Genomic DNA, 14,414 nt, shown 5'->3' on the forward strand with positions numbered 1-14,414 from the left:
ATATGAAAACAATAAAACAAACGGTGACCCCTGAGTCCTGCAATCTTGTTTATCACAATTTAAAATTATAGAATTAATAAATGACATAGGAAGTTAGATATAAATATAAGAGCTTAGAAAAACTAATATATGAGACAGACTAATATGAAGGAGACTCAGCAAGGGCCTGTAAAAAATGAGAATAAATGAAAGGTTAACTTTTAAATGGATTTTTAAATTTAAAAGAGACAACTGGGTTTTCAAATTCAAATTCCAGAATGTTCTGATGAAAGACCACACAAGTCTGAGTGATGATGTAATTTTTAGGGACCAGTACATAATGCCCTTTTTTTTTTTCTGAGTCCATCTTTAGACACAAAGTAGAAATGATATGAATGATCAATGCATAGAAATCAAAACGTCATTTTGTTTAAGCTGAATGTAGAATAAAACTTCAATTTGCATTTAAATGACTTTCCTACATTTCCTCTGAGGATTAGACTGATTTACACAATTAGTCCTAATTATCAAGTGAAAACAAGAAGAAAGAGGATAAGCTGAACATGCTCAACTCTTCCTCCCAAATTAACCTATCTGGTGCATGATTTCTTCTCCTTTGGGAAAGAATGAATAAAGGATTAATGCTTGGGGTCAGTATTTTTCTAACTGGAGTTCCTCTACTTGGAAACATGAGGCTGGAAAATATGACTTAATAAATGGGATATGTTTGGAATGATGAAAGAAACTGCTACTTCATTAGCACACAGTTGACTTATGACTTTTGGAGTTCTACCTCAAAAGTGGTAATTCAATCTTGAGTAGATTCTATTAAATTTTTGATGATGGTGCTGACTAGGCATAATGTCAGCTTCTGAAATATTATCCCCCAAATGGGCCATATTAACAGGCATTCAGAAATAAACCAAGAGCTCTGGAATTAAATAGCGAGATTTAAAGGGTTCCAAATCAGACATGCCTGATTTGGAAGCTACTGTAGATCTGTAGGACTAGGCGGAAAGGATTTTCATTTACTTGGCTCATGAGCCTCTTTTAGGGACTAATGACACTTGGAATTTCTATCCAGCAAATGAATTTACACAAAAATGTCTTCTATAATTTTCTTTTGTGGGGAGTGGATAATGTACATTTCAAAACCCATATATGGAATTAAGCATTATCCCTTTTGGGGGAAAGTTTTAAACCTTCATGCATGAGTTAGGTTAGACGTAAAAGGTAAAGGAACTGTTTCTTTTCATGGACCTGAGTTGGGGTGTAAGAGGCAAGCAATAAAGAACAATTATTGGGAAAAATGGCCCAAGATCAATGCTCAAGGGCATTTCCTATAGAACAGACAGACTTTTGAATATAAAGAAGGAAACATGAAAATAGGGCATCACATTCTGAGTTCTTTCTCTGTGTTCTTCACCATGGAATGGAGCCCATTTTGAACTATCTGCTTTAGACATTAACAATTAAAAGCTGGAAAGAAGTAAAAACTCATGGAGTAACTGGATTCGCCTTAGTCTGTGGCATTGTTTTACAATGAATTAAAAAGGTGAAATCTTAGGATTTTTCACCTTTAATCTTTGGTCAAGAAGAGCAATTGTGTCTGAAAAATTGAAGTTGGAATTGCTATTCTCAATTTAATTTAAACTTTATGTCTGGCTTAGGATAGAATCATATGTATCATTGGTACAGTTTTTCCAAAATGATTTATTTAATGTAGTCATTCTAAGTGAATCTCACTTTTTCTGGCCTTGGACAAGTGCCTTATTCACACATAATTTAATTTCTTTATCATAAGCAGTTTGTTTCTCTAGAAAGTCATTGGACTTGAGGTTCAAGAACCTGGCGTTCTAGCTAGATTATAGCCAGGAAGTCACTTTATATCTGTGAAAATATACCAATAAATAGGGGATAATATTTTCTTAGGATGTTAGAAATTTTAAAAACCCAGTGTATTGGAACGTTAAAATGCGATTCTTTCTGTCACAGTTTTGGCTGTCGCCCAGAAAAACTGAGGGGGAAAAAGGATGGTATTTCCTCTTGCATTCCAAAGTAGAGTGCTAGAGTTATGCAGTATTTGTAAAGAAGGTTGCTATAAACTATTTTTCCAAAAAAAAAAAAAAAAAAGATTGATACTGAAGAGGTAAATAAGAATTTCTCCGGAGCAAGTTACTGGAAAACAGGGACATTTCCCTCTTTTTTCATATGGAGAAAGGGCTTCAAGAAAACCTTGTTTCTCAGTCAGTCTCTATGCTTTGGCAGAGGAGCCTGGGGGCTGCAGTTCATGGGTACGCAAAACACTTGGACATGACCGAGCAACTAAACAACAACAAATACCCTTTAAAGCAGGGTAGACCTCATAGAACAGACTGAAATCTATAGGGCAGGAAGCTGTGAGAATTGGCTCAATTCCAGAGTGAAGAGATGGTTACATAAGCAACAGCTTTACTTTCAGTGACCAGAGTCAAGGATGTGGGTTTTCTGTGGAACAGATGTCGAGCAAGCATGTGGGTAGAGTTGGCCTAGGTTAATTATAAAAGGAAACTTCCCCTGCTTTTGGCCAGGGGTTATGGGTGATGTGGCCTCAGCAGGATGCTGGTGATGGTGGTGTCAAATGAAGAAACCAAGCGAATAGGATGAAGGTGAGGAGCAAAACTGATCTGCTGAAAGAGAAGCATTGCTGGAGGCAAGGGTATTTATGTCAGTGTTCACAGTGGTTATGCAGTGACCCCAGAAAAAGAGCCCATGGTGAGGAGTCAGCTTTGAGCATTCACTGAGGGCAGAGAACATAAAAGGCAAGTCATGATAGTATCAATAAAGTAAGACTTTGCTTCTACAGCCCAGAGTGGTAGGGGAAGGGGTGAGGGTAGACTGACATAAACTCTTTCCCACTGCAGCTTTCCAGCCTGAAAAGGAGAAACATTTTTAATACTTACAGTTTGGTCTAAGACTGTTGCTGAAGCTGCAATACTTTGTCCACCTGATGTGAAGAGTCGACTCATTGGAAAAGACCCTGATACTGGGAAAGACTGAGAGCAAAAGGAGAAGGCGGTGACAGAGGATGAGATGGTTGGATGGCATCACCGACTTGAGCAAACTCAGGGAGATAGTGAAGGACAGGGAAGCCTGGCATGCTGCTGTTCATGGGGTTGCAAAGAGTCAGACATGACTTAGTGACTGAACAACAGCTAAGACATATGAATAGTTATTTTAATTACTGAAATAAGATTATTTTTCTAATAAAAGTGATCAGAAAATTTTTTGTTATTTCAATGTGACCCACAGAGTCATAGCACCTTCTTTTGTTTTTACCCAAAAGGTAGAAAATAACAACTCCTATTGAATGTGTTTGAATGCATGTGGGTGAGGAATAAAGTTGCTTTTCTATTTATGTTCTATAAAGTCCTTCTCTTTCAATTAAGTGATTATAGAAACAATGTTAAAAGCAAAGTGTTTATTGACCTGAATCTGTAGAATGTATGTACCTGTGCTGGGTAACTTTCATCTGTTCTCCAGATACACTCTCTGCCTTTTCAGTCCAGGAAATTAACCTTTCTGGATCCCACAAACATTCCTGTACTCCCTGGCTTTGGTCTGGGGCAGGCAATGGGCAACCTTGGCAGAAGAGACTGGAAGGAGAGAGGAAGTGAAATCAGAATACTTTTCCACTTGCTCCCTCCTTGCAAGCTCACTTCCTCTTAACTGGAGGTCATAGCTTTTCCCAGGGAATCTGACTCTTCAAAGACCAGGTTCCTGGGCTATTGTGCCATACGGTATGATGTGCCTCTTCCAGAATTTCATAGTCTTGCTGTGTCTAAACCCTTCTCAAATTTTCCTGTTTCAAATGTCCTGCCTGTTTCCTGTGGAAACGCTGACTGACACCATGATATTACTTTCTTTCCTGACCTCAAAATATTAATGGGAGATTTAGAACAATACAGTTGTGAAAATATTTACCCTAATTAAATTCAAATATAAAGTATTATTATTGTTAATATTTTACAAGGCATTTTCAGTTTTGTGTGAAAAAGAGATAAACCACTTTTTAGAAAAATTCCAATATCTTCTAATATTAAAGGTCATTCAAATAGTAGCTATTATTTTGCTAGGGAAGTTGTGGAAGCTACTTCCTCTTATTTTTCATAAACTGAATGGCCTCTTCAGGCTTTAAACAAGTGAACTGAATGGAGAAAATAGTTTGGATTTCAAAGCATAGTTGAGATAACCCTCCTCTGAGAATTAAAGTAACTTGCACATTCAATTGAAAATGAAGCTAATATCATAATCAGGTGGAATAAATATTGAATATAATATAAAATAGGAAACAACAGATGATTCTTTGCTTCATTTTATTATGATCTGACATAGACTTTGTCCTGTTTTCTATGCTTGTTTTCTTTTTTATTTTTCTCTAGGTGTTCATTCATTCTTCCATTTCCATCTCTTATGGACCTTTCCAAAAGCAGATTTAAAATTTTTTCTTTTCTGAATATTTTATAGTAACTGAAAATAAAATAATGCATTTCATATGCTTGAGACAGAGATTTAAAATCTGGGGTCATGTACCAATTTGTTACAACATTGCTTCTGTTTTATGTTTACTATTTTTTTGGCTGCAAGGCAGGTGGAGTCTTATCTCCCTGACCAGGGATAGAACCGGCACACTCTGCATTACAAAGCATATTATTAACTATTGGACTGCCAGGGAAGTCCCAGATTCCCTGTATTGTTTCTGGTCATTTCTCTGTCTTCTCATATTTCCTGAAAATTGGCAGGTGGAACTTGAGGCAAGAATTTTCTTTTGCAATTCTGTTATATAAGTAGTACTGAGTTAGTCCAACATAGGGCGTATCATGACTTGCTCTTTTTTCTCTTGTGATGCTAGCAGAAAATTGACAATCATTGTCTAGAGCCATCATTTCATTAGGGTTTGCAAAATGGAGACATTCTAATACTATCATTCCTCCTTCACTTATTAGCTGGAATAATTATATAAAGGAGAATTTCAACCTCATCTACTATGTGTATTGTTTCTTCATTGCTTTAGCTGTACAAATTTTATAAAGAGAAAATTCCACCTTTTCTTCTTTGTGTTTGCAAGCAACTATTTGTTGTAATATCCTTTTATGCTCAGTTAATAGCCATGAAGCAATCAAAAACTTACTCTAAATTTTATATGCTTTCACTACTGTCCCTAAATTGCTTGATGTTTTGCTATATCTATATTATCAGACTGCATAACTATAATACATGGCACTCTTTTGTTTTGCAACCATCATTACACTAAATTCTAATTACACTCTAATTCTAAAGTTATGCTTGCACCAATTCTTATGAGCATAACTCTAGAGTCATTTTGACTGAACAAATTCATCTAGTAGCTTCCTCAGGAAGTACTACTTATGTGAACAATATTCCCTAATCTTTTAAACAGTTGTAATAGTTTATTTTTAGACTTCAAATGTGAAATGCTGTTTAAATGAATATTAAATGTTCACCAATTTCCCCTTATTGCCTATAAATTGAGCTATGTTAGGTAGATTATATCTCCTGATATCTTAAAGAAATTGTTATGATGAAACCTCTATGTAGATTATATATATTTATATTTATATATATAATATATATATTTATATTATAAATTCATATACAAGTTTTACATAAACATTTACATGTTGATTTTCAAATTATTTTGTAGACTGCTACAAGATCCAGGAATCAGAGAAATTCTGTTTATTAGAAGGCACAGTCTTTTCTTCACTTATCCTTTGTTCTTCCATATTCTTCTTTATAAATTGCTTTTAAATGTATCTCTTCTTGCTTTGTGTTATAATTGGTTAAAAATACTTCTGCTTTTAATTGGCATGTGATTTATTTGAGGGACAGAGATTATATTTTTCTACTTTTTTCCACCATAGTCCAACACAGTGCCTAGAACATAAGTGAAACTAACTTGTATTTGTTAAATTAAAATAGGATCTGAATTTCAAAATACAGGTGTGAAATTTTTGTCAAGTATATGTAGGATAAATCTAGTCCCAGAGTGATTTTATTTCCTAGTGTTGCTTTGAGAATCTTTCAGAACAGAAGCCTAGCAATTGCATCCTGTATGTTGAAAATCAAAGTGAAAGCAAAATCATTCACCAGGAACAAATGTGACAAGTCCTAGAATTCCAAGTGACCAAGAAAACTGGACTAAAGGATGTGTAGATGAGTGCAGGAAGAAATGAGGTGTCAGTAAATGAAATTCTCCACAGGATTTCCTAAGGAGTTTGCTTTTATCTTGTAAGCAATGGGAACTTTTCACGAAGTGTTAGATAATTCCTCTGGTAGTAAAAGATACAACTGGTGATCTAAAAAAGTGAGGATGGTGGTGGATGAAGAGATGAGGGAAGACTGAAGAAAGAAAAGGTGAAAAGATCATTTAGGCCAGAATTAGGAAAGTCTTCATGTGAAAGGCTATCTTGGAGATATTTAACATATAAAACAAACAAGATTTAAAGAATTTAGTGATAAACGAAGTGTTTCAAGTGAAGAAAAGGAATCCTGTGAGCAAAAGAAATCCTGTGAGGAATCCTGTGATCCTAGTATATTCCCCAAATTCCAGACTATGGGAACTGGGTAGTCTCTTGGGCCACTGCTAATATGGAGTGTCTAGCACTTTCATGCATTGGAGAAGGAAATGGCAACCCCCTCCAGTATTCTTGCCTGGAGAATCCCAGGGACAGAGGGGCCTGGTGGGCTGCCGTCTATGGGGTCGCATGGAGTGGGGCATGACTGAAGCAACTTAGCAGCAGCAGCAGCAGCAGCACAAGGAATAGATTTTGAAGAGGTATAAAATGAATTAAGTTTGGAATGACTGCTTTAAAGTACTGACAATTGCTCACTGATTAAAGAGAGATTTAATTACTTTAATTTTATTATAATAATTAACAGTTTGCAAAGTTCTCATTTGACTTTTATGGAAGTAAGTAATTATCCCCACTTTCCAGATAAATAAGCTGAGGATCACAGAGTGTAAAATCCTTATACCAATCACATGGCTAGAAATAATAAGAAATTTGACATAGACATATTTGTTTTGACTCTAGATCCTAAGAGATCTTCACTACCTTCTTGGTATAGGAGAGGAGACTTAGTCATATCATTTGGAAAGCTTTGTAACAAGGGTAAAAATAAAAATGGAATTCTAGTTACCTCTATTAAAGAGAAAACTTAATTGACTGGAACATTTATCTCACAGTATATACTTCTGCTCTTACCTCCCAAATGCTGTATGTCTTTAGTAATAATTACTTTATATCTACATGCAACAGAATCTTCTTCAGAAAATATTTTGACAAACATATTAGTGCATATTAGTGGCAAATTCAATTTTAAGTACTTTGATAATTCAAAAATGGCAGTCATTTTGCTTCCCAAACTTTATTTCCAAAATGATGCCTTTAAATTCAGAAATGGGCTAAGATACTTTCAAATCTGTTTACCTACAAGACTTTCATTGTACTTTTTTCTAGGTAGAATTCTCCCTGTTTTTCAACCCAGTGTGGAGAAATTAAAAAATGAAAATGTTCCTTCTCCAAGAATGCACTTACCTCTGTTTACCTTTATGACTTACAGAGCCAGCTGAGAGTCTGTCCAGGGGAGAACCAAACCCAGAGAAGCTTCTTTTCTTCTTTGTTTCAATCACGTCATTCTCCAGAGACACAAGTTCATCAAGAAGTAAGAGTTTTGCTGCCAGGTCAGTGGCCGACTTCTCTTCTCTGACTGTGGGTGATGACTGAACACCTAAGACTCCAGAATCAAAGGCCTATTGGGCAAGAAAGGTGAGTCCATTCATTAAGAGAAAGAGTATGCATACAATCATCTATCTATATTTGGATTTTACTATTTTTCAGCTGACATGTCACGAAACTTGGTTTCTCGCAGAGCTATGATCCAGAGAGAAAGACTTTTGAGGAGAAAAACACATAGGGTTGAAGCTTATCCAAAAGAAATGAAAATAACACACACATACATATATATACAAAGAAAGAAAGGATAAACTCCAGACCTGCCTCTAAAATTTAGTATATTAACTAATTATTCTTTCAGATTCTTTCCCAGTAACAACTGCATTCTTATTACTCTAATAGCATTTTATCTATACTTCTTCCATCTCTACAATTATTACATTTTCCCTTGTATTATATTAACTAAAACATATGTATGTTGCATATTAAATTGTGAGTAACTTGAAGTCAAAGACTATGTCTAATCAGCTTTTTGTTTGTGCTATTCATTCCCTATTTCAGTATTTTTCTCATTATTATTGCACTAATTAGTACATTTCTGATGAATATTTATTGAATGAATTCTGAAAAAATATAAACCTCTTGCTGTTTTCTTTTCACTACTGATTCATTCATTCAAACCACTAAACATCCACTATGCAGGTCCTGTATTTGACCAAAGAGATACAAAAATAAGAAAAATCCAATCTGTGCTTTGAGGGAGCTTACCATCTCTACCAGTGTGATTTACTAACAAATAGAAATCAGTATCTAGGGCGAGTCAGAGCTATCCCAAGGATTTTATTGTCCCATGTCAGATTTCTTATTTGTTTATTTACACACACTGCCACTTGGTAGTCCATCCAAGTCATAAAAGTGTGTAAGTGTCTGGTTTATGAAGTCTATCTTCCTTTCTCAGGCTCAATCACAACATTTAAAAAAAATGCTCCTATTAACAATCTGGAGTCATTCTGTAGTCCAGGGGATATAACTTCTTTCCTAAGAGTTTGAGAATATTCCCCTTTGAGAAGAAACATTAACTACAGCCTGACTCTTGGTGTGAGCAGGACTTATCTTTTTTCACATCCTATCTTTGTTTTTGAATTGTTTATCTCATTCTCTTTCTCTTCCGTTCATTTTTTTCTGCAATAAAATGAAAGAGTAGCACTTTCTAAACCTTTTCATTGTCGACTCAAACATTTTTCTTTTGGAATACTTGCAGTCTGCCTCAAAGCTCTTGATACTAATGGCCGTTGAACTTCTTTCTTAAACAAGTCAAATCTGCTCTAAATATGGCTAGTTCTTCTTGGAAAACTCCTCTTGCCCTGCTCTTTCTGATTCCTATCAGGAGTGATTGACATCAGATCCTCTTGGCAGCAGAGGATGAGACGGTTAGATATAATCCCCAGCTCAATGGACAAGAATTTGAGCAAACTCTGAGAGACAGTGAAGGACAAGGGAGCCTCGTATGCTGTAGTTCATGGGGTCTCAAGAATCGGACACGACTCAGCAACTGAACAACAGCAACGACCTCTTCACTCAGTGCACACTCTGAATCCTCATATAATTTATTTGTTCCCTCTCTCTGCCTCTTTTCTATTCTGTCCTGAGTACTGCCATGAAGTAAATTATCTCCAAACACTACTTTCATCATATAAAAAAATTAAAAATCTGTATAATCCTTTGTTACTTACAGTGCAAACTCCAGAACTCCTTTTAAAAAATCTTAACTTCAATTACTTCCCTACATAAGCTTGAAAGCATAGAAACTAAAGAGGGAATAATCATGAGAAAGAAATTATGAAGATCAAGAGAAAAATCAAAGGGCAAAGTTAAGAGATCTTTTATTATCTCTGAGGGTCCTCCAAAAAATATGTGTTAATTCTTCCTACTGATATACATACAAAGTCAAGTTTTCTTTCGTTTTAAAGATATTCCTAATCCTCCAGAAAAAAGGCACAAACCTTTTATAAAACTTGCCCTTCAGTAAAATGCGTTTCAGATTCTCACTTCATGCTATGTAAGAAAGTACAAAGAATGCATATTTCTCTTAAGATCAAATGATCCAAGTTAACCTTTCTCTGTGTCAGGATGTCCTTACATTTCTTTTCCTTTGTAGTTTAGTACTGGCAGCAAGAAAATATTTATAGTGTGATAAAATTTTGCCCAAGTGACTCAAATCCTGACATGTAAACAACTTTAAATTTCACATAAAAGCACTTCATCTTTATATAATTCAATTATATATGTATATGGCTGAAATTATAATGAATTTTCTCCTAAAGTTTTTGGTTTATGGAATACCAATCTTTGTTGTTACTTACAGTTTTTTTTTCTTTTAAGATTTATATACCAGGTTTTCTCTGAATCCATTGTGAGGACACAGCATAGGAAGAAATGTCTATTTACTTGATTTTTGTGTTATTGAAACTTCTCTGTATTTGTCAGCAGCACCTGCTACTGACCTTAGGAAAAATGATTTAAGTTCATTAAAAAACATGGCCCCTAGTTTCCATTACCTCTGTTGTGACACCCACTGAGAACACTTTTCCTGAGCTCCAGAGCATCAGTGTCATAGCCAGGATAAAATGTGCACTTGCTAATCTCCAGTCCAGCATCTAAGGGCCACACACAACAGGGTTAACATTCATTAGTTTGACATATAAAGATAGGAAACAAAAATGCCTGTAAAGCTTGTTATAGGCAGGTAATAAACTAAATTATTCAGCTTCTCTACATTGGAGTGCACCTTTGCAACACTTAAATTATACTTAATAGAGGCTGTCAGTCTCCCAGAATGAATTCTATCAAGGCTTCATTTCCATGGAAACCTAGACTGGGGTTGTACAGCTATAATCATAATTTAACTAAAAAAACCCCAAGTCTGAGAAATCTAGTTTGTGGAACCTTATTCTTTGTAATCCACAGGTTACAACATCATGTACCTAAGGAGAAATGTGTTAAATTGACTAGGTATGATAAACCAACCCCTGCTGGGGTTTGCAGTGAACAAGACAGAATGTGCTGTGTCTAAAAGTAATTTTATATGAAATTTCAAAAACACCACTGTTCCAATAGTAGAATATCTTTATGTCCTGTGATTTAAAAGGATTTTTTGAGCAAGATTCAAAAGGTGAACTTCATAGAAAAAGTTAACAAATTACATTATATCAAAATTGAAATTTTCCATGTGATAAGGTACAGTAAACAAATTGCAATAAATAACAAATGACCAATGAAATGTATTTTGAACAGATATAAAAAAGCAAGATTAGCATTTTAAACATTTAAGTAACTGATTAATAAAATTTAAAAAACAGACACAATTAAACAAAAATGGGCCAAAGTTTATAAGAAAACATGTATTTGAAAGTTCATAGCCTCATTGTTTATAGCAGTGAAAAAATGAATCAACCCAAGTACCTTATTCAGAAGGAAATGGATTTGTCAGTTGAGGTACATTCATAGTGTGGACTTAAAGCAAACGATTTAAATATATGTGTTATCTATAGTTCAAACAAATGATGTAAATGTTATGTGTAATTGTATGCATGGATTTATTTATTTATTTATTTTTTTAATTTTATTTTTAAACTTTACATAATTGTATTAGTTTTGCCAAATATCAAAATGAATCTGCCACAGGTATACATGTGTTCCCCATCCTGAACCCTCCTCCCTCCTCCCTCCCCATTCCATCCCTCTGGGTCGTCCCAGTGCACCAGCCCCAAGCATCCAGTATCGTGCATCGAACCTGGTATGCATGGATTTAAAATAGAGCAGGTTTGAGGGGAGATTAGAAATTCTAGAACAGTTTATATGCCATGCTACCATTTACCTAAATTGGAAATACATAAAGCAATTTCCTGTATTTTGAAATCTATACCTATAATTAAAATAGAGACCAACAGAAGTTGATTCGTGACTGATTGCTTCTGGGGAAAGTGGGGGAGAATATAAGATTATGAAGAAAGCATAAGGGACTCAGGTTTTACCTGTATATACACAGGAAAGCAAATAAGTCAAAAGGCTGCATTTATTAATTCTGTGTAGTAAGCACAAACGTGTGTCATTGATACTTTTATGAATTTTTACATTAATAAAGCACTATAAATCCAATTAAAGCTTATTAACAATATAGATTAGACCTTCTGGCTGCCAGTCTGACTGCTGGTTAAAATGGGAGGCCTTGTCCTGCTGGGAAAAGATCTCTGGCTCTGGGCTACCAATAAAAGCGACTCGACTTCTCCACTTAACACATGACACTGGGAAGTCCCCCAGTTCATCATTAATAACAATTCTCAGCAAACTTCTGTTTCCTTAAAAAAAAAAATCATTTGGAAATCTGCAGGGAGCAAAAAGAATTATTATTCAATCTGAATACTTGGATTTGAGACTCATATTTGCTTTAGTAATAGTATGGCCTTGCGTGTGTGTTACTTAATCTGTTGAAATTTATTTTCCATATTGGTGAAATGAGGAGTAATGCTGACTTCAAAAGAACTTTGAGAGGTTGGATTAATTCATGTATAAACTCTCCACCGCATATATTGTTCAGTTGCTCAGTTGTGTCAGACTCTTTGTGACCCATGGACTGCAGCACACCAGGCCTCCCTGTCCACCACCAACTCCCAAAGCTTGAACAGACTCATGTCCATTAAGTCAATGATGCCATACAATCATCTCATCCTCTGTTGTCTCCTTCTCCTCCTGCCTTCAATCTTTCCCAGCATCAGGGTCTTTTCCAATCAGTCACCTCTTCACAGCAGGTAGCCAAAGTATTGACGTTTCAGCTTCAGCATCAGTCCTTCCAATGAATATTCAGGGCTGCTTTCCTTTAGGATGGACTAGTCTGATGCCCTTGCAGTCCAGGGGACTCTCAAAGGTCTTCTCCAACAGCACAGTTCAAAAGTATCAATTCTTCGGCTCTCAGCTTTCTTCACAATCCAACTCTCACATCTATACATGACTACTGGAAAAACCATAACTTTGGCTAGGTGGACCTTTGTTGGCAAAGTAATGTCTCTGCTTTTTTTTTTTTTTCCTCTGCTTTTTAATATGCTGTCTAGGTTGCTCATAGCTTTTCTTCCAAGGAGCAAGCATCTTTTAATTTCATGGGTGCAGTCACCATCTGCAGTGATTTTGAAGCCCAGGAAAAGAAAGTATGTCACTGTTTTCATTGTATCCACATCTATTTGCCATAAATTGATGAGAAAAGATGCCATGATCTTCATTTTTTGAATGTTACTCTCCTCTTTCACTTTCATCAAGAGGTTCTTTAGTTCTGCTTCACTTTCTGCCATAAGTGTGGTGTCATCTGCAGATCTGAGATTATTGATATTTCTCCTGGCAATCTTGTTTCCAGATTGAACTTCATCCAGCCCAGAATTTCTTATGATGTAATCTACATAGAAGTTAAATAAGCAGGGTGACAATATACACCCTTGACGTACTCCTTTCTCAATTTGGAACCAGATTGCTGTTCCATGTCCGGTTCTAACTGTTGCTTCTTGTCCTGCATACAGATTTCTCAGGAGGAAGGTAAGGTGGTTTGGTATTCCCATATCTTGAAGAATTTTCCACAGTTTGTTGTGATCCACACAATCAAAGGCTTTGGCGTAGTCAGTGAAGCAGAAGTAGATGTTTTTTCTGGAACTCTCTTGCTTTATCTATGATCCAAGAGATGTTGGCAATTTGATCTCTGGTTCTTCTGCCTTTTCTAAATCCAACTTGAACATCTGGAAGTTCATGGTTCACATACTGTTGAAGCCTGGCTTGGAGAATTTTGAGCACTACTTTGCCAGCATGTGAGATGAGTGCAATTGTGGGGTAGTTTGAACGCTCTTTGTCATTGCCTTTCTTTGGGATTGGAATGAAAACTGACCTTTTCCAGTCCTGTGGCCACTGCTGAGTTTTCCAAATTTGCTGGCATATTGAATGCAGTACTTTCACAGCATCATCTTTCAGGATTTGAAATAGCTCAGTTGGAATTCCATCACCTCCACTAGCTTTGTTTGTAGTGATGTTTCCTAAGGCCCACTTGACTTTGCATTCCAAGATGTCTGGCTCTAGGTGAGTGATCACACCATTAAGATATTTTTTGTATAGTTCTTCTGTGTATTCTTGCTACCTCCTCTAATATCTTCTACTTTTATTAGGTCCATACTGTTTCTGTCCTTTATTGTGCCCATCTTTGCATGATATATTCCCTTGGTAGCTCTTATTTTCTTGAAGAAATCTCTAGTCTTTCCCATTCTATTGTTTTCTCCTCTATTTTTTCGCATTGATCTCTGAGGAAGGCTTTCTTATCTCTTCTTGCTATTCTTTGGAACTCTGCATTCAGATGAGTATATCTTTCCTTTTCTCCTTTGCCCCATAGCTTCTCTTCTAAATAGAGCTGATCATGATTATTTCTCTAAATTAGGACAGAAGAAAACTAACAGGAAGAAATGTAAAAGTTATCTGGTAAAAAATACCAACCAAAAACTGCATTACTTATTCTTTTAGAAAATCAGGCATTGAATCTTATTTTTCCTTCTGATTTTGCTGATGTCTTTGACTTTCCTCAGCAAAAGGTAAGATATATTAAAAATATAACATTTTTTTTACAATGATCTCATATTTCTGGCATATCTTTAAAAAAGTAACTCTTCTATT

The 14,414-nt window shown here is 35.6% G+C and overlaps 1 protein-coding gene and 1 long non-coding RNA gene across 2 annotated transcripts in view; one reads left to right on the plus strand and one right to left on the minus strand.

The window, feature by feature from the left end:
- OSTN (osteocrin) overlaps window positions 1-14,414 on the minus strand; it is a 37,297-nt gene that overhangs the window by 10,519 nt on the left and 12,364 nt on the right. The window contains exons 2-3 of the mRNA XM_006050268.3: window positions 10,277-10,375; window positions 7,581-7,795 (exon numbers count right to left, since the gene is read on the minus strand). Of these exons, the coding sequence (XP_006050330.1) occupies window positions 7,581-7,795; window positions 10,277-10,375 (314 nt within the window). The remainder of the gene's footprint in view (window positions 1-7,580; window positions 7,796-10,276; window positions 10,376-14,414) is intronic.
- LOC102399885 overlaps window positions 2,521-14,414 on the plus strand; it is a 52,893-nt gene continuing 40,999 nt past the window's right edge. Inside the window, exons 1-2 of the long non-coding RNA XR_003109630.2 lie at window positions 2,521-2,627; window positions 7,606-7,811. This is a non-coding gene — a long non-coding RNA (uncharacterized LOC102399885). The remainder of the gene's footprint in view (window positions 2,628-7,605; window positions 7,812-14,414) is intronic.

This window comes from Bubalus bubalis, chromosome 1 (assembly GCF_019923935.1).
Source record: "Bubalus bubalis isolate 160015118507 breed Murrah chromosome 1, NDDB_SH_1, whole genome shotgun sequence".
Lineage (NCBI taxonomy): Eukaryota > Metazoa > Chordata > Mammalia > Artiodactyla > Bovidae > Bubalus > Bubalus bubalis.